The following is a 20,139-nucleotide window of genomic DNA, read 5'->3' on the forward strand; positions in this document are numbered from 1 at the left end:
GAGGTAGCAGTCGTTTTACTGAGTGTTTTGCCCAAAGACCCTATTGTGATTTCAAACAGAATTCTCAATTTTTCACCTTCTGCCTCTGCTTCCATTTCTTGTCCTCTATGCTTTCAAACATGTCCCACCATGTCTCTAATTTCAGCTCTCATGGCCTGGGTTTCTGGGATCTTGACAAGACTGCTTGACCTCAATTGTATCTATTCTTCTGGAAGTCAGCTGCTTGTTGGAGCATAGCCTGTTTCTTCATGCAAAAGAATATGCAGTTCACGGGTGCATTGGATGTATAGAGCTTGCTCACAGCCTGCCTTAACCTGATCATTCCTCAACTAAAACCACACAGAAGACATCCTCTTCATGGCTATCTTTCACAGATTGTTTCCCTTTGGATGTTTTCTGCCTGTCAGTAGCTCTCCTTTCATGTTTTCAGTGACCATTGACCAGCTGTGGTAGTTTCTGCCAAACAGCCCTGCCTGGTTTTTATTTCTTCCTCCTGGATAGATAGGGTATGTGTCTTTTATGTTGTTCTCCAATCCCATAAAGACTGTTTCAGAACCAACAACATATGCACTTCATGACAGGAGATTTGTCTCCATTTATTATTGAATAAAATGCATGTGAATAAGGCCAGAGCCACCCACAGGTGTTCTGAACACAGCTGCTTAATCAGTTGGTTCCAATTTGCAGCTGCAGGTAGCAGTGTTGTCCTCTTCATTTCCGGTCCTCTCATTCTGCCTGATATTCTGAGAAACATCTGGTACTCTTTGGCTAGTCTAGGAAATGGTAATTGCAGGCCTCTGCCTGTGCTGAAACCAACGTCAAGCAAATGAAGAAAATTTTACTGAACTCGTCTACTCATGTTTTTAATATTTGTGGTATAGCTTACATCTTCATGAATATAGAAGCATTCTTTTGTGGTGGTTGGGTTTTCTTATTTTGTTATGAAACAAAATTTTCGAGACAGGGTTTCTCTGTGTAGCTTTGTAGACCAGTCTGGCCTCGAACTCACCTCTAACTGCCTCCCTGGGACTAAAAACATGTACCACCACCACCCAGCTGGTGATTGGGTTTTCTACACTACCACAAAGACGGATTTTGCCAAATCTACATTTTAAATTCATAGTCAATAGTTCTTCACATTCTGGGTTAGAGTGTACATTGGTGACATGCTGGATTTATTCTTTGAGTTCCAAGATGATCAAACAATACTCCCCTGGGAGTCAGAGTGAGCCTGTTTACACCACAGCATAACAGTGAGCACATCTAAGCTCCAACATAGTCCAGATGAGTATCACATAAAGACTTGTAGTTTGCCTAGCCTGACAGTGGCGGTCTCCTAATGGAAAGTCCAGGAATCCTATAGTTGTTCAGTCCATGAGGCTGCCTGTCTCAGCTGGTCATCTTCCACGCTGGAATCCTAGAGAAGTATGCTCTAATATCAGTGAATGAATGCCTTAGCAGCAGGAGTGGGGACACGCAGGCAAAAGGCAAAGCTGCTTTCTCCCATGTCCAGAAGGTGTGGTTCAGATTTAGGGTGGCTCTTCCAACTTCAAATTATCCAATCCAGAAAAGTCCCTCACAGGTGTGCCCGGTTGCTTAGGTTTTAATTCCAGATGTAGTCAAGTTGGCAACCAAAAACAGCCATAATAACATCCACTGTACTTAAGTTTCCAAACTGAGGTTCAGCTGTTTGCCACATGATAGGCTAAGTCAAGAGAGGTAAAGAATGATTATCTGAGAAAGGAGAAGGAGAAAATGGAGGGATCCATGTCCAAAGCCCATCTTCCTTCCTAGGGTCAGCAAGGGCTTTTCAAAGGAGAGAATTAAGGAAGTAGAAGGGCAGAACATTACAAACATGTATTGGAAGTGCAGGTGTCGTGAGAGTTGGCTGTTATCTAGTTCCATTTCATGCATTTTCTTGTTGGTATAGGTAGATTGCCATTTTAAGCTATACATGTTCTTAGTTTAAGCTGTTCTTAGTCCTTATGTGCAAGAATGTATACTTAAGAGTTAAGTTGTTGAGTTCTAGTTAACCTTAGTCTTGAGAGACTGAGAGATAGTCTTTTCAAAACAACTACATTGTTTTCCACATACCTGGGGTAAAAACTCCTAGGTCACATGGCAACTCTAGATAGCATATATTGAGGGAACCATCAAACTATTATCTGGAGTAACTACATCACTTTACAGTGCCACAGGTAATGTAGGAAAAACCCAGATTTTCTGTCTCTTCATCAATGCTAGGTATCATCTGTTATTGTGATCCTAACTACCCCACTGAGTCTGAAGTAGTAACTCATTTTTTATTTGATTTTCGTTTCTCCAATTATTAATGGTGCACAACATTTTTTCATTAACCGTATCTTTAGAGATACTTCTATTCAATCTTAACTCTTTTAATCTTGCTACAGTATGAGAGTTCTTGATTCTGGGTGAGGTACAATAAATATTTTCTCCTATAGTAAAGGTTGTTTTCTTTAAATTTTTATTTTTTGATAGTTTCATATGAGTACTAGATTTAGATCATTTTCCCCCTCCAACTCCTCTCATGTCTCTCCCAATCCCTGTCAAATCCATGGATGCTGCTGCTTTAATTATTGTTTTACACACACACACACACACACACGCACGCACGCACGCACGCACGCACGCACCCCTGAGTCCATTTATTGTTGCTTGTCTGTATGTGTGATTAGGGCTGACCCATTGGGATTGAGTAATATATTGGAGGGCTCATTCCAGCAGCCATTGGTTGCCTGTAGTCCTTCATCTAGGATTGGGGCCTTAGGAAATTTCCCCCAGCTACTCTGGCATCTTTCATTATGCAGATTTGTGTATGCTGCTGAAGTTTCATGGGTGCAACTTCCCTTTCAAGTCTAGAAGATACTATTTAGCAGCAGATGTCCTGGTCCTCTGGCTCTAACATTTGTCTGTTCTCTTCCAGGAGTTTCCCTGAGCCTTAGATTTAACTGTTGCATTGTGGATGAGTCCGCTGGGATTGGGCACCCTATGACAGTTGTTCAGAGTATTATTTTCCCTTTGTTTTATCTTGGAGCTTTTCTTTGAAAATGTTGATCACAAATGCAGTGGATTATTACAGGCTATCAGTTCTAGTCCATTTATCGATATGTCTGTCCTTATGAAATACCGCACTCTGATGACTAAATTTGTTGTAGATTTTGGAATTGTCTGACTACTGTTTACAGACTCCGGACAATTCTTTCACATACTCCTCTGTTTACCCACAGCTACAGAGATACGGAGCACTTAGGGGGCATGAAAGTGTAAACGAGTTGCTTCTCACTCTTTTATTTGATAATGCAGTTTTCTCGAGTCTGCAAAGACTTTGATCACTCTTTTATATTTCATTAAGCTTTCCATTTCTGGTGCTGTTGCTTGTGAGCTCATATTATTCTGTACACTGTAAAAAGAAAAGGGAACCCTTTATGTTGCTTATATTTTTTTAAAAGTAGTTAAAAAATTTAAAAGCCTAAATAGATATTTTACATGAGTGTCAATATTGTTTTTGGCATTTTTTACATATTACTTTTCCAATTATTTATTCATTTATTTTGGTTTTTTGAGACAGGGTTTCTCTGTGTAGCTTTGGAGGCTGTCCTGTGTTACGATAAATCTTTCCACCAAAAGCTGCTTGAGCCCCACCGCCACATGTAAGCTTTATGCCAGCCACCCGCCCGAGTTAGGCCCAAATGAATACACAGAGAGACTTGTATTAGTTACAAAGCTGCTTGGCCAATGACTAGGATTCTCATCTGTTAGCTCAGTCTCAATTATCATACATCTATATATTTTATAAGACTTATCTTATCAGATGCCTTATTGGCGTCCCTCCTTGCTGGTGAATCACATCCCACCACTGGAACAGGAATGGGAAAAGAGAGGACACTTCCTTTTTCCTCTTCTTAAAAATGAGTCTCCTTACTATGTCACTTCCTGCCTGGAACACCACTTCTCTACTACATTTCCCAGAATCCTCTTTGACTCCTAGTCCTGCCTAACTTGCCGTTACATTGGCCAAACAGTATTTTATTTAACAATAAGATAAACATACATAGTACATTCCCCATCAGTCCTGGAACTAGCTCTGCAGACCAGGCTGGCTTCGAACTCACAGAAATCTGCCTGCCTCTGCCTCCTGAGTGCTGGGATTAAAGGCGTGCACCACCAATGCCCTGCCCATATAATTTATTTTGTTCATATTTTTCTTCTTCCCCAACTCCTTCCAGATACTCCCTATTTCCTTATCCACCCTGCTTCATGATCTCTCCCTCTCTCTCCTTCTCAAAAACAAACCCCAAACCAAACCATCACCACCCCCAAAAAACCCCAAACCAAACAAACCAGCACAAAAAAGTAAGTTAAAACAAAAAGAATTTGTATACAAACACACACACACACACACACACACACACACACACACACACACACAGTTGGCCAACTTCTGGGCATGAGACCTCTCCTGCAGTGTGATGATTGGCGAAAACAGATTTTCCCTTTCTTAGCAAATATTGGTTGCAAATAGCTTCTTGGCTAGGGGCAGGACTTTGTGACCACTTCCCTTCACTGGGCTGGGACTTTTGTCTGTCTGTCTTGGATTTGTGCAGGTCCTGTGTATGCTGTCACTGTCTGTATGGGACTATATAGGTATTGGTCCTGTAGTGTCTGGATGATCCTGTTTCTGTGGAGACATCCATCATCACTAGCTCATACACTCTGTCCTCCTCTTCTGCATTGATACATTGAAGGGAAGGATTAAATAAAACCATTCCATTTAGATTTGAGCACTCCTAGGTTCCTCATTCTCTGTACATTGTCCAGTTTTGATTCTGGCTTAATTACCATCTACTTCAAGAAGAAGCTTCTCTAAAGAGGGTTGTGTGGTTCACACACACACACACACACACACACACACACACACACACACACACACACACACACACAGGTCAGTAATTTTCTGTAAGTGTTGTTATAACTGATCATGGTTTGACCTATAAAAGTGCATAAAAAGTGTTCAGAATAGAAACTGGCAAAAATTAGGCACCTAGCAATGTCAACTATGATTTTTATGATTACTTCAGTTAATTTATTAATATTTGTTTTTTCTACTGCCTTTCAGCATTGGTCTTCAATGGAAACACAAGCTGGATGATTATTTCCAGAATTAGATCAAGTGATTATAAACCCTTATGTCTCCAGAAACAATTAAAATCCAGTCAATGTTAACACACACAGTTTTGCTTTGAAGAGTCTTCATTTTGTTTTCTATATAAGCACACTATACAAGTCCCAGATTTTGTTTAGTTCTCCAGTTAAACAAATATACTTGGTTAAGAATTTTCCATTCTCCAAAGGATTGGCAAGCTTTCCAATGTTGGAAGAGTACAAATATAATTTTGTCTATGCCTGTCAATATGCTGGATCTGATCAAGTCACAGATGGAGAGGCAGTCACTGAAAGTGTCAAGGGAATTATGGGTCTATGGGCATTTTGTTTCCATATAGTTCTCAGTGAAGAGCATTCTAGAGGGTTAGTGTCCCGGCTAAGTCCAAGCCTCCCATTTCTTTTTCAGTACAATAGCCTGAGTTTCCTTCTACATGGAGACACCACACATTTTGGAAACAGACCTCTTGTGAAAGCCATCACACATAGACACACATGCAAAGTTTGTCTATCATAACACGCTAGACTGCAGAAAAACCTTTTAGAAATCATTTTATTACTTTTAGAAGGCATAAAGCCCTTAATTTCATAGTGAAAGACTGAGAGTGACTTTCCAGTAGCAGAATTGATAGTTAACATTAGAGGACTGATGTTTTGTTGCAAGAAAGAAAGGGAAAAAAAAAAAAAGAAAAACCCTGATGTATTGTTCTCCATCATCTCCTCCCAAAGAGCTACTCGACCTATGAAACAAACAAATCTCATCATGGGCACAGATAACCCCAGGCTTCAGTCTGTAATCTGACTGTGGCCATCAGCAACCAGAAATGAGTTTTTTCTAATCAGCTCTCCATCAGTCCCCAGTCCCTCATATAAAGGAACACAGGGAGGGAGGAAGCACACTGCTCTTCAGCACCAGGGTTCTGGACAGCGCCCCGAGCAGGCGGCTGTCACTGGCCTCTTCCTCCTCCATCTCTGCCAAGGCTACCCCTCTGATCCCCCCTGCTGCTGAGAAAGAAAATTACATCGGGATCCATGCAGCCGGCAATGATGATGTTTTCCAGTAAATACTGGGCCAGGAGAGGGTTGTCCCTGGATTCAGCAGTGCCCGAAGAGCATCAGCTAGTTGGCAGCCTAACAGTGAGTATCTGGCACTCTCCAGTGTTCTCTAGGGCAGCAATTGTCTTAACCTCACCATATGGACACTTGCTGTAGAGTAAGCATGCAGTTCAACTCCCTCCTCTGTGGTCTTGTCTCACTACCTCCCTTCTGTCTGCCTTAGCTCTCCACCAAGGAAAGCAGGTGGGAGAATTGCTGGGAGATAAACTTCCCTAAAAGAGAAAATGAAGTTCTCTGTCCTGAAGAATGAAAGATTATGTGAGCCAATGTCCTAAATTCACTCCTCCCTCGAAGTATAGAACATTGAAATTGAAAGGTTGATAAGAAAGATTTGGGAGAAAGAATTATGTTTCTATGGTTTCTACAAGACAGTGCTGTTTCCTATATCCCCCTCAAAACTTGTCTTTAAACACAGAATGTGTGCAGGTTTTGGAATAAAAGAGGAACCATTGCCCTTCAGAAGGTTTCCTGCATGCCACATTACCTCCTCCCTTAAAGTTTAATTGATGGAATAATGAAAAATACTCCAGTATTTTTCTGCAACATATTCTTCTACTTAAAATATTGACATTAAAGAACAGTATTTGTAAAGCTAGAGTTCTTGCAAAGGTTTAGATCCTAATTTGAGCAATAGTCATGAGAGTTAATAAAAAAGTACTCTTGTTTTACTAACATGAAATAAAAAATATATCCAGGCTTCTGTCGTTAAAATTTTTAGGGGATGCTTCATTATTGTATTTCCTGTTTATCAACAGATTCCAAATTCAGCTTGTCAGAGGAAAAAAAATCAAGTTTAATGCCTTAGTTCCAAATATGTGCATTCTACTTATTACTACACAAATGTTGAAAAATAGTTCCAGTAACTTTCTTAGCACTATTTAAATCAATTTGTGAAAATGAGGCCAAAATGTAAAATAGATTTCCTAGCACTCAAGTATCATGAATATTTGGATGAGATGTTAAATTGAGGAATTCGGAAGTTAGACTGCTAGGAGGAAAGCACACACACACACACACACACACACACACACACACACACACACACACACACACACACCTTAGTTATGGGTAATGTATGACCCTTTCACATAAAAATGCTCCTTAGACATATGAGATCTGGGGATTGTGTGGAGAAGCTGAAGCAGATGTTGAGACTATGAAGGCATTTGAGCTTTTAATGACTAAACATACTGTCAAATGCCAATGTCGGCATAAACTTCTCTCCCTCAAGTCATAAATAATAAAATATCCATTCCTATTACATATAAATTCAGCGAGTGAGGCAATCTTAATGCGTGAAAATAAAGCCAGTAGAGAAATTGAAGGAAGATAACGGCAAATCACTTTTCACTGGGGTACATATAAATGTGTGGGTCTCAGTTCCTTGAGGATGTAGTAGACTGGTGTGATTATGTTATCCCACCATTAGCCAGGGAGACAGTTCTTTGTTTGCCCAACTCTGCATTCATATGTAATGAGTACAAAACAGACCATCATCATTTTACATTGTCTGTCGAATGAAAAGTTCCCAGCTTTGTTTCTCCAATTCTGTGATGCATTATGAATTGCTAGAGTCTGTTATTCTTATCTTTAGCCAGAAGAACTTAATTATCACTCAGATTCTCTGGTTTGTTCCTAATGATTAGCTAGCTGGGTCTTTTTCTTCTTCTGCCATTCCAACTGCCTGTTCTGTTTGTGACTGAAATGTACTAGTCACTTTCCAGAATCAATTTTCCACAGAGGGATTTGTTGGGCACACTGTTATGTCATGGACTTCCTCAGTGGACAGGAAGGTTCAGATTCATGGTTTGTGATGGCAATGTGGATCTCAATGGAGAAATTATCCTTTCCCATCCCTGACGTGTTCAGAGTGCAATAAATACTTTTGTTTTAGAGACCTCATGGAAGCTACTCTTGCTTTTGTCAAAACTATGTTTGTTCTTAGGTTTGGTGCATTAACTAATGAAATATAGTTTACAGATGAACCAACTAAGATAAAAGATCAGATTTCATGCTGCAAAATTAGCCTGAAAAGAAAGGCAGGAATTGTCCACATATATTACTTTATGCTTTCTCAGCGGTTCTCAGCCTGTGGGTCATGACCCCCTCTGCGGTTTGGGGTCAAACAAACCTTTCACAGGAGTTGCCTGAGACAATCAGAAATATCAGATATTTATTTCACAATTTACAACAGTAGCAAAATTACAGTTATGAAGTAGCAATGGTAATAATTCTATGATTTGGGGTCAGCGCAACATGAACTGTTTTAAAGGATCATAGCATTAGGAAGGTTGAAAAATCTCTGTACTTAATGATAATCACGTTTTTGTCACCTTCAAACTAGAGGAAACCTGATGTTCCTTTAAGTTAATTCTCTATTCACTGCCCTGAAATAGTGCAAAGAGTATCTCAGCATCAATTAGACTAGTATTTCAGATAGTTGAGCGCCACAGCGACTCCACTTTGAGCTTGTAGGATGGGTGGGGCTTCCAGCATTCCAGTGGAATCTCTAGACCAATAAAATTATGGAAACCTCTGGAACCTAACTGATTTTTGTGCTTCGACTTTCTTGAAGCTAAATAAAGCTAATGCTGGCAAAAATGAGGACAAGAAAGGAAGCAAAGAGAGCAGCAGCAGCGACACTACAGAGAGTGGCAAGACAGCAGTTGTGTTCTCTCTGAAGAATGAAGTTGGCGGGCTGGTGAAAGCACTGAGACTCTTTCAGGTAAAGGCATAATGCCCTTATTGACTGTAGGTGCCTGTGTGCCTGGCTACAGACCTGTCGTCTGCTCTGAAGGCATTCCCGAATCTGTTTCTGGATGATCTCTGGGAAAGGTTCAAAGGAACAAGGCTTTTCAAGGGGAGTTTGTTCTGCCCAACAGTGACATAAACAGGTTCAAGTGAACTGTGATTCATTAATTCAGTTAGCCCATTAGGAACCTTGTACATTGTTGCCAGGTAAGAAAGTCCGTAATTCAGAAATGTGAGCTTTTCGGTTGAGCATGCAAACACACACACACACGAATGCACGCATGCACGCACGCATGCACGCTCATACCCAGGGTGTTTCGAAATATCAAGCATCTTTCCCCTGATTTAATTTACTAAATTTGAACTGTACTGGTGTAATGAGAGCATATTTATTGCATAAAGTGAGATACATGAACAAGCCACTTCCTTAATAATGTGTTATGTAAAGCTGAATTCCTGTCCATACATATACATACATACATACATACATACATACATACATACATAATGAAGGAGTATCTTATAGAAGGTATGACATAGTTTCTGGCATAAATCCTTGTGTTAGTCCTAAACACAGAGCTTGGGTGAAGAGTAATGCCTTGTACACCTGATGTTTCCTCTACATTAAGTAAAAACAAAAACAAAAACCTTACAAATGGGTTTTGTTGGGTGCAACAGCTGGTAGGCAGAGTTGGGAGATGAAGAATTTGACTCTTCCTGCTGCCTTGGGCTGTTGTATAGTAGATTTGGACCTGTGCTAGGCTTGGTTGGCTAACCATTACCTGCCCCCCAGTTCAATTTCCTCATTTGTAAAATGGCAATAATAATAATTCCTACCTAACTGGGTTGTTGGGATGAAATAATATGAGAGTGTTTTGTTAAATGCAGACAGGAGGCATCATTTGTGGTGCCTCTAGATGATCAGATATGGGGAATTAACCTGATTCAGAATATGTTTCCTCATACCCTTCTGGCCTTGAAGAAAGGATCAGGTACCATAAACAGTATTAATGGAAATCTGGAGTAGTATTTTATATATAATTATGCCATGCAGAGCTGTGTCCATACAATGCCCAAAGGCAAGCCAATTCAATTAGACACCTGGGTACAGTGGAAAAATCCCTGGAGAAGGGGCTTGCACTTTGAGTTTGCACTCTGCCATCATCTAGTCACCGGACCTTAGATAAACCCCTTAACCCATTGGGACCTCAGTGCCCTGGTGTAAAAATATCTGGACTGATTCAACCAAACATTAAAATCCCAAAGTGACACAATGAATGTGGAGTCTCTTGGGCATTGAACTTAATATTAACCCCACTTTCATTATATTAGCCAATTTATAAAATATAGCATTATTGAAAGGCTTAATAGAAAGAGAACTAGGCTTGTATCCCGAACTGTGCTGAAATCCAGAGTGCAGCCCCTGATGGGATGGGGAGCTGTGTGCTTATGGCAGGGCATGGAGAGAAGACCTGAATCTATAATCCACAAAGGAGAAAGGCATACCAACAGGAAACTTAAACCACGTTTTTTAAAAGATTTATTTATTATGTGTACAGTGTTTGGCACCAAATCTCATTACAGATGGTTGTGAGCCACCATGTGGTTGCTGGGAATTGAACTCAGGACCTTTGAAAGAGCAGGCAGTGCTCTTAACCAGTGGGCTGTCTCTCCAACCCCCTAAACCACATTTTAAGCATGAAAGTTCCTGTTCTTCCTGGAATAGCCTGTTCTAACAAGACTCACAAAATGACAGAATATAAAGCTAGCCTGGCGGATGCCAAAGAGTGTCACTATGTGGTCCTATTTAGGGGGTATTATTACTGTTTTCTGCCTCTTCACTGCACTTGAGTTGTTTTCCTTTTGCCTGGGAGATGCTCTCATGCGTGCTTTTCTTGTTTCCCTAAAATTTGGGCTATGCTTTGATCATTATTTTCCAAAACTTAGGCATTTTTGCACACCCTCTGTTTTCTGCCTGTCATTTTTATTATTCACTTTTTTAAAAAAAGAGTTGCTTTATTTTTTATTTTTAAATTATTGTCATATGTAAAAAACATCTTGCTGTGTAGCCTAGAGGAATTTCCAACCTCCTTGCCTCTGCCATCCGAGTGTTGGCATTTTAGGCATGAGCTATCATGTCTGACGCTATATGATTGCTTTATTCTTAAACTTTACTTAAAGATAAGCCTTTTATGATTGTAAGATTGAGACATGGCATTTTGTGTTTTTCAAGAGTATGGAAATACAAATTTTAGGATATTACATTATGGTAATGTAATAGGCAAGCCTAATCTCCTTGTCAATCCTCAATCAGTAGCTGTGGGATGTGGGCCCCTCTAAGAAACCAGGCATGCAACCAGGATATATTTTATAGTGTCTTTTATATGTTTTCAGTGCCCTCCCCTTTTTATTATGAGAGAGGACAACCTACATGGTGGTATGGCAACTAGTCTCCTTTATTAATAAAAACAGTAGCAGGAAAAGCTCTCATGTATTAATCAACTGAAGCATAGTCAGTACTCTTCTGTAGGTACTTGACCCTTCACCTCTGATAACTGCACAAGACTAGCATTTCATTCACTATGACCAGAGATATTATTACTCATGTTTCCACAGGAAAAACATGTCAACATGGTTCACATCGAATCCAGGAGATCCCGGCGAAGAAGTTCTGAAGTTGAGATCTTCGTGGACTGTGAATGTGGCAAGACAGAATTCAACGAGCTCATCCAGTTGCTTAAATTTCAGACCAGCATTGTGACGCTGAATCCGCCCGAGAACATTTGGACAGAGGAAGAAGGCAAGGGTGTTTGTTTGTTGTGAGATTTTTTCAATCTGACAAAAGTTGCAAAGGGGAAAAAGTGCAACCTATGAGCTAATGTTACTGAACCTGCCCTGTTTTCAACAGAACTGGAGGATGTGCTGTGGTTCCCTCGGAAGATCTCTGAGTTAGACAGGTGCTCTCATAGAGTTCTCATGTATGGCACCGAGCTTGATGCTGACCACCCAGTAAGTATCTAGCAGAATCCCTTTCACCTGTCCTCTCTAAGCCATGCCACATTCCAGATGCTGTGCTGTGTTCTGTGCCATAATGCTTCATTGAAGAGCAATTTTATATCTCTCCCCCACAACTGAGAGCAGACTTTTAGATGATTAAGTTTCCCTGTACACGTGTTGGCCGGAAGGAGGTTAGAAAGATGGCATTTTCACATAGAGTTTATTTATAAAATGGTTGGGTAGAGGAGGAGATTGTATGCCCTGGAGAGTATTCCTGTGGAATTAGACAGCCTAAAATATACTTGCAGATGGTGACCCCTGGAAGAACGAGGAACTGAAATTGATCACACCTTTGGGAAACTAGGGAGGACTAGATGTGATGGGGCTCGGAGAGAGAATAAAATTCCTGCCATTTTCCTTGACTGGAGGTAGTTAAGAGTAGAGTTATGTGCTTGACTTCAGTCTCAATGGAAAGGCAGAAGGGTTTTAAAATAAGGCTGTGATGGAAGAGGCATCCCTTCCCACATCTTCTCCACATCCATCTACCACCATTTCCTCCTCTACTCCAATAAAAGTGACCATCTTCAGAGAAATATGACACCTGGGTAAGCATTTCCCATTTTTCTCCCCCGCCCCATTTTATATCAGTTTTTTTATTTAACACAAGAGATCTGGAACTTCTTTATGGCCAGAATGCAGTACAGTGAGGTAAGCAATATACACATTCATTATGAGCATTTCCCCTCCCCCAGCATCTAGAAGTGGATACACAGAACACTGAAATCTAGGCAGATCCGTCATGCTTAGTAGAAGCCTTTGTGTTATGAGGGACATGGCTTACAGAAACTCACCCTATTTCAATGGAGAAAAATCTGAGAATGCGATTGTATCACTGTGCCCTGAATAGTGGAACCTAAGTGTGAGCATAGGACTGCAGCATCAACAGCATCTGGAACCTTGCTTTAAACAGTCCATGTTTCTTCAGTTCAGGATCCACGACAAGTTCAACATGAACAAAATTTCATTCAAAGTAGTCTTTTGGCATAGTATACCAATTCAAACCAATTCAAATATACCGTTCAAATAAATACTGTTCAACACACCTAATAGTATTTCATTATTTGTAAAAAGCTGAAATAACACAGACACAGTGTGTTGTATTTGCAGCATAGCATAAAAAAATCACAGTCATTCATGCCGCAGCAACAGAAAACTCGTTAAACAGTGACTTTAGTAATCTTTGCTGAAGACTTTAGTTGTTGCCCCTCTCTCTCAGTCGAGCTGGAATGAGTGCAAGCTGATTTAAACAATTAGGAGGATGGAGGCTGCACGGATGCCAGCTGCTAATTTGCAGAGTGACCTTGATCAAGATTGCACAATGCCAGATGCTAACTTGCAGAGTGACCTTGGCGAGGTCCTCATACCTCTGCCTCTTAGGGTTTTTTAATGTAAAAAGTGGAAATACAAATTCTTATTGACCTCAAAGGGGTATTTGAAAAGCTCAGTTAATAAAGCAACTGAAAGGCAATTTGGCAACAGGAAGTGCTTAAATGCTGTATTAAACCATCCAGATCAATATGTAGACAGCAGAGGCACTTTGGAGAACCTCCCATTCCTCCCTTAGTGACGTTTTAAAAATTACTTAACCTGGAGGAAGAAGTACAGCCATTTGACCAAAACCACCACAGGAGCTGCTGACCTTGCTGTGAACAAAATGTATTCCAACATCAAGAGTAAATTTTTTCTGTGCTTAATTTTATTCCATTATTCCCAATTACACCTGCTTTATGATACCTTCACTTATTTTCTGTGCAGCCACTTGAAATAATTGCAAGTACTTAGCAATTCCCTACGTCTCTTGTCATTTTAAAACCACGTATCTTCACTTTCATAAGCACACCAAATGTTTATTATGCAAAATCTGATATTGGTAAGTTGGTGCTTTTGTGAGCTTTTATTTGATGTGGATGGGCCAGTTGTCTAAGCACTTTTTACATCTGAGAATGATTAGTGGCGAGAGAATGATTACAGTTCTAGGACAGACACAGGGATTCTTGCCATAGGACTGTTCAGGGAGGGCTTGGAATATAAATCATGCTGTGTTGTGCAATATGATTTTAACTAGGCAAAGATGTGTTACATTTGTTTATGCTGCAGAATATTACTTTAACAGTGTGAAGGTGTGTTATTTTTGTTTAATGATGTAAGGATGTGTGTTTAATTTTGTAAAGATGTGTTGCATCTGTTTCACCTTCCCTGCCTTAAGGCACCTGATTGGTCTGATAAAGAGATGAACAGCTTATATCAAGGCAGGAGAAAGGATAGGTGGGGCTGGCAGGCAGAGAGTATAAATAGGAGGAGAATGCTAGGCTTGAAAAGAAGCAAAGGAAGGAAAGAATGAGGGACACGCCCGGGGCAAGAAGCCAGGCAGGTACCAGACAGAGAAACAGTGAAATTAAGACATACAGAAGTAAGAAAGGTAATAAACCCCAAGGCAAAAAGGTAGATAAAGAGAAACAAGTTAATTTAAGTTAAGAGAGCTAGCCAGAAGCATGCTTAAGCTAGGCTGGGCATTCAAATCTAGTAATAAGTCTCCTCATCGTGGTTGGAGAGCTGGTTGGTGGCCCCAAAGCAGAAGCTTGCTGCAGTGTTGCTTTTATAGTGTTAAATATATGGGCCCATGGCTCTCAAATTTTAATAGACAAAGAAATTGGGAAATACAGTGATTCCCAAGGGTATAAGAGTGTATTTCTTGAGAGCTCCCTGTTGAGGTTCACACTGGGGGATATAGGTCTATGTTTTTGACTTGCCAGGGCTTAGAACTTGGAAGGGGGTCTTCCAAGGTGTGGTTCAAGGTCCACTCTTCAGATAGAAAAAAAAGAAAGAAAGAGAAAGGAAGAAGGAAAGAAAGAAGGGAACCTCAAGATGCTCCCTGGGAGCCCAGGGAAGGAGGCTTTCCGGCATGGAGAAAGGTCTGTAGAAGATTCTGGTTGCTCAAACGGTGAGAATTAATGTCCTAGCTGAGTGCTCCACCATAGTGTCCCACTTCAATCATCTGAGGGGAAGTTAAAAATTATGTCCTCACTCTTCAGAGCTTAAATCAGAACCTCTGGGGGAAAGGGCCAGGTTTGAAGTGTTATTAAAATTTCCTAAATGGTTCTCGTATCACACCCGGTTGAGCTGTTTGAGATGTCTACTTGAGTGGCAGCATAAATTGAATTGGGCACATTAGGGTTCACTTTTATTTAATTTGGGGGTACAGGAGGCTCTCTCTGGGTGCCAGGGTCACCAGACTTTTACAAATAAATATGTAAAGTTGCCCAGTAAAATTGGAAAAATTTGTTGTTTATCTGAAATTAAAATTATATCTGGGCATCTTGTATTTTTATCTGGTACCCTATCCCTGGCTTCAGATCAGAATGGGTGGCCAAAAAATGCTGTGTGTCTGGAATGGCTGGTTCAGCTAGCTAGCACCTTTTACTTTGCCAGTCCTTGGATGAATCCAGGGAGCTCTGGATCCCCCATGACATTTTTGTAATCACTGACACTCTAGGCTAATGAGGCATGATGAGCGAATCTCGAGTCCCTGGAAAAAGGTGCAGGTGTTTGCTGAGGAGAGAGTTGAGATTCTTCTAGAAGCCAGCAGATTATGATGCAGTTGCCATGGTGTCCAGCCTGGCAGGAATCAGGGGACAGATGCTATGCTTTTCATGGAACTCTTTCCCATTTTCATGGCCTATTTTCATTTTGAAGCATAAATGTGCTTGGGATTCTTTAGCTTCCCCACCCCAGGTAGCCTGTTTTACTAGTGGGTGAAGAGCCCACTTTCTAGCTCTCTCTCTCTCCCCTCTAGAGCAGGAGAGTCATTTGTAAATGTGGTAACTATGGTCACCAGCTTTGCCTATAGGCATTTTAGGGTTTTGCAAGCCTGCCTAAGAGCCTTTGGTTTAAACTATCTGAATTCTAAATTCAAGGATTGGGAAATGCAGGCTACTGTGTGTGGGTGACCTCATTTTTACCAGGCTTTAGAGTGATCTGAGGAGGTGTTTCTCTCCCTCCTCCATTACTCTTTGCTTTTTCCAAAAAAGAAAGGTGATTCTTTAGTTATATCTAGCACACAGCCCCATGGAGATTTCTGATTTTGAGATCCGTTTTCTTTCAGGTAGACAAGAGAACTGGGCTGTTGTTATTTATTATTATTATTATTATTATTTTAGTGAGTCTACACTCTTGCTTGTCCCCTGTGGTTCGTGGCTTCTGAGAAGCCCACTGATTTGAGGAGAGATGGTTAAGCCAGGAAGTCCTTTCAGGAGTCCAAGTGACTGAAAGGTGACACTCAATATTTATTTTCCCAAGTGGATTAGGGTAGATAAAAGTATTTTTTAAATTATTTTATGGTTTAGATAAAAATCTTGCAATTGGCTAAGACACATTGACTGAGAATCCCTTAGTGGGATGAATGGATCTAGCCTGCCCTTAGCGCTTGGGGTTCTTTCTAGTGTTGCATGGTGTGGTCATAAACACAGCAAAACCTCTTTAATTCACACTAATTTGGGGATTTGATAATTACTCGGAGTGACTGAGTCTTTAATAAATGTTATATTTATTAGTTGTTTACACACAGTAATTAAAATTTGGTTAAACAAGTTAAACCTGTTTTAATGACTAGGCTAAGATTAACTTGTTAAGATCAATTACTTGTAAATGATACTTGAAAACCTAAAGAATAGTGTGCAAAATAATAATTTACCTAGCTAAGCCATGCTGCTTGCCCAGTGGAAAGGTAAACTCTGGCCTGAATTCTCACACATCCCAAATTAGTAGATTCAAGTTGAAAGAGCTTTTACTGTAAGCACAATCGCTTTTGCCTGTGTCATCCAGTAGGTCATCTGAGGATAAGATTTACATTTGAACGGAACACTCAATAAACACCACAGTGATTTTCTTTTAGGCATGCTGCAGCTAATTTTTCCGGCACTTTGTTAAAAGACTTAATCTCTTTTCTCTTTAAGGGATTTAAGGACAATGTCTATCGACAGAGGAGGAAGTATTTTGTGGACGTAGCCATGGGTTATAAATAGTAAGTAACTGTATAACTCTTCCTTGTCAAAGGCTAGTTAAGAAAAACACGTGCTGGAGAGATGGTTCAGTGGTTAAGAACACTGGTTGCTCTTCAAGAGGACAGGGTTCAATTCCCAGCACCCACATGGCAGCTCACAACTGTCTGTATCTCCAAGATCTGACACCCTCACACAGACATACATGCAGGCAAAATACCGATGCAAATAAAATAAAAATAAAATTATATATAAGAAAGAAAAACACGTGCTGTGTCACACACTGCTGTCTTCACTTTAACTCTTGCAGTAGAGAGACAGAAACCATTTAAAACATTTCCAACTCCCTCGGCTTTAAATGCCAATTTTGACATCTGGGTATCATTGTGACATAATGAGACCCATGGGCCACATGCCAAATGCTACATTGACACCACTGTATTTGTAGCTCCATTCGGGCAAGGACCTATTTTGATTTGCTCTGCTAGGCTTGAACAAAACTCTGCTCTTGTTTTCCTTTGTAACTCATTTCAGTGTCTGATTTTCTCCATGAAAGGAGAGAATTGGGCAAAAATAGGCAAAGGAATCCTGCAAACAGCCAGCATAGAATTAAAATGTGCTTGCTTTACATGGAAAAGAAACTATCTTACAACTCTGGATGGCTCATGGAGGAGTTTAATAAACAGGAACAACAGGGTTGGGATGAAGTTGGAGTGAGTACTGTCTGGCAAATGGTGGTCAGTGGTAGTGACGGGCTGAGTGTGTGACTGGCAGCGATGTGTGCATGTTTACTTGGAAAAGCAGAAGGGGTGTTAGGCTTTTGTTCATGCTGTTCTCACCGGGTTAACTCTCAGACTACTGCTTTTCTTTTTCTGGTCTGTGATCAATATAAAGTTTGTCTTCTGAACAAAGTGTAAATTCATATCTGGTAGGAGAAAGTTTTTTTTCTTTATGTTAGTTGAGATTAGTTAAGGAGTTTAGCTGACTTCAGAGGCAAATTTGTCATTGGTGAGGATTTAGGATGTCATGCGTACTTTAGAGGGTATCTGTGTTGGCTGCTTTCTTTCTCTTTTTTTTTTTCTCATTTCTTCTGCTCTTATCCTCTCTTCTTTCTTTTTTCTCTCATTGGGAAAATAATTTGTTCAATCATAACTTTCTTTCATACTCTGAAACATGTGGCTCCCAACTCCTTAGGCCCAGGCAACCTCCATCCCTTTCCCATCATGTTTATAAAAAAAAAAAAAAAACAAACATATTTATAAGAACTAGAACTGCATGACACATTTTTTCTGTTGTAGAATATTATTTTAAGGTGTGTTACTTTTGTAACTGTGCTGGAACATTTGTTTAATGATGCAAAGATGTGTTTGATTAAATAAAATTCACCTGCGGTCAGGAGGCTGGGTCAGCAACTAGCTGACAAGAAGTTGTAGGGAGGAGCCAGGTGGAGAAGGCTCACAAGGACTTCTTGGGAGACACGAGGAGGTGAGCTAGGTGAGCTGCTTGCTACTCAGCCTCTCTGGGAAGCAGGATTCTACCTCAACCTTTGAGTATTGAGTTCTTTAGTGTGACAGATTTAAATAAGTTTCCTTAGTAGCTTTGAAAAAATCGGTGTCTGAGAGAACAGAATTCCCTCAGGCTTCGGCTCTTGAGGCCTAGCTGCTGCTGGTAGCAGCGGGGTTGTAGTTGCTGAAGATGATAGCTGTAGATTAAAAGGCAGCAACAACTAAGACAGTAAAACATTTTTCTACATTATGTACTCTGTGCCAGGCAGTGACTTTCTACATCAACATATGACTTGCCATGGCCCAAGCTCAGTCTCATGCTCCCAGTTGCCCTGCCATTGTTGTCTAACCCTATGTCCCAGAGTGTTAGTCAGATAGCCTAGCTGGGAGAGGACCCTGATGGACTGAGGGCCAAGTTCAGAGGAAGCCCCAGTAAGTGGTGGTGGCCTTCAGTTGGGCATTCTCTGGCTTGTAGACTGCCTATGGGATAGGATCACATGATCTGTCCAGGAGATGGTCCAAGCTCAATGCTGGGCAGTCTAAAAAACATTGTCTTCAACGGGCACTGCACACACATGGCACACAGAAACAGACAGGCAAAATAACTATGTATATAAAGCAAAAAAAAATCTAGAGAAAAATATTTTACAATAGATGCCATGTGTAATATTATATATATGTGTATCTATTATACACATATGACTTAAATACAGCATTTTGTAGGCATAATGACTAAAGGGTTAGTTTAAATGTTACCTCCTGTTTGAAGAGCTCAGATATGGGCAAAGACAAACTGATTTTGGTGGCCATATGTCCCAAGGAGTACTGATAATGGAGACATTGGCTTGAAGGAAGTGTATTTATATGGAGAGGAGAGGTGGTGGGTGGGTGAGGTGGTCAAAGCGTTCACAACTTTTTTGCTTCTGCTGCTCCCATAGCTAAAGGATGACACTGGTCTGTGTCTAAAGTAGAACTTGGAGTCTGGAGCAGGTGGAGCTTTCATGGTGAATGGAGAAGGACTGGGCAAACTGGGTCATCTCAGAACCTAGTATGAGTCTGGAGTACTGGGTGAACAGTTCAGGCTCAAGGGACTCAATGCTTATGACTGAGCTAGCCTGGAAGCTGCCATCTCACTGCTTTTCAGAGACCAATCTCTTAGAACCCTCTCTGCTGTTCCAGGGGATCAGAGGGGCTCTTTTCTCCTTTGGCAGGGTTGGGGGAGGTCATGTTGTGTCTGAGCACTGTTTGGTAAAGTAGTGTGCCAATCCAGGAGTGTTTACCCCAGAGAGTTTGTAATCCAGGAATGTCAAAACCTGCTCCTGGGACTGTGCCAAGGCTAGACTGTGTGGGCATAGTAACAAGGTGTTGTGAAACTGGAGCAGTCTGGGATGGAGAGCTGGCTCTAATGTCTCCTCAAGTCCCTGTGTCTTTGCAGTGTATCTATCAGAAGGGCTCATCTGACAGAGGGGGTAGTAGGGATGTAAAAAGAGGTTGTATGCTTGGCATCACGCCTGGACCCTGATCAGGGCTCA

At 40.8% G+C, this 20,139-nt stretch overlaps 1 protein-coding gene across 2 annotated transcripts in view; it reads left to right on the forward strand.

Annotated features, from left to right (window-relative positions):
• The first annotated feature begins 4,978 nt into the window (after positions 1–4,978).
• Tph2 (tryptophan hydroxylase 2) overlaps positions 4,979–20,139 on the forward strand; it is a 102,911-nt gene continuing 87,750 nt past the window's right edge. Inside the window, exons 1-5 of one of the 2 annotated variants that reach the window (XM_035451292.1) lie at positions 4,979–6,318; positions 8,873–9,022; positions 11,665–11,848; positions 11,957–12,057; positions 17,058–17,125. In XM_035451292.1, coding sequence (XP_035307183.1) covers positions 6,214–6,318; positions 8,873–9,022; positions 11,665–11,848; positions 11,957–12,057; positions 17,058–17,125 — 608 coding nt within the window. In that variant the 5' untranslated portion in view covers positions 4,979–6,213. Of the gene's footprint in view, positions 6,319–8,853; positions 9,023–11,664; positions 11,849–11,956; positions 12,058–17,057; positions 17,126–20,139 lie in introns of both variants that reach the window. The other variant, XM_027392395.2, reaches the window with a different exon arrangement.

The sequence above is a fragment of the Cricetulus griseus genome (genome assembly GCF_003668045.3).
Source record: "Cricetulus griseus strain 17A/GY chromosome 1 unlocalized genomic scaffold, alternate assembly CriGri-PICRH-1.0 chr1_0, whole genome shotgun sequence".
Taxonomy (NCBI): Eukaryota; Metazoa; Chordata; class Mammalia; order Rodentia; family Cricetidae; genus Cricetulus; species Cricetulus griseus.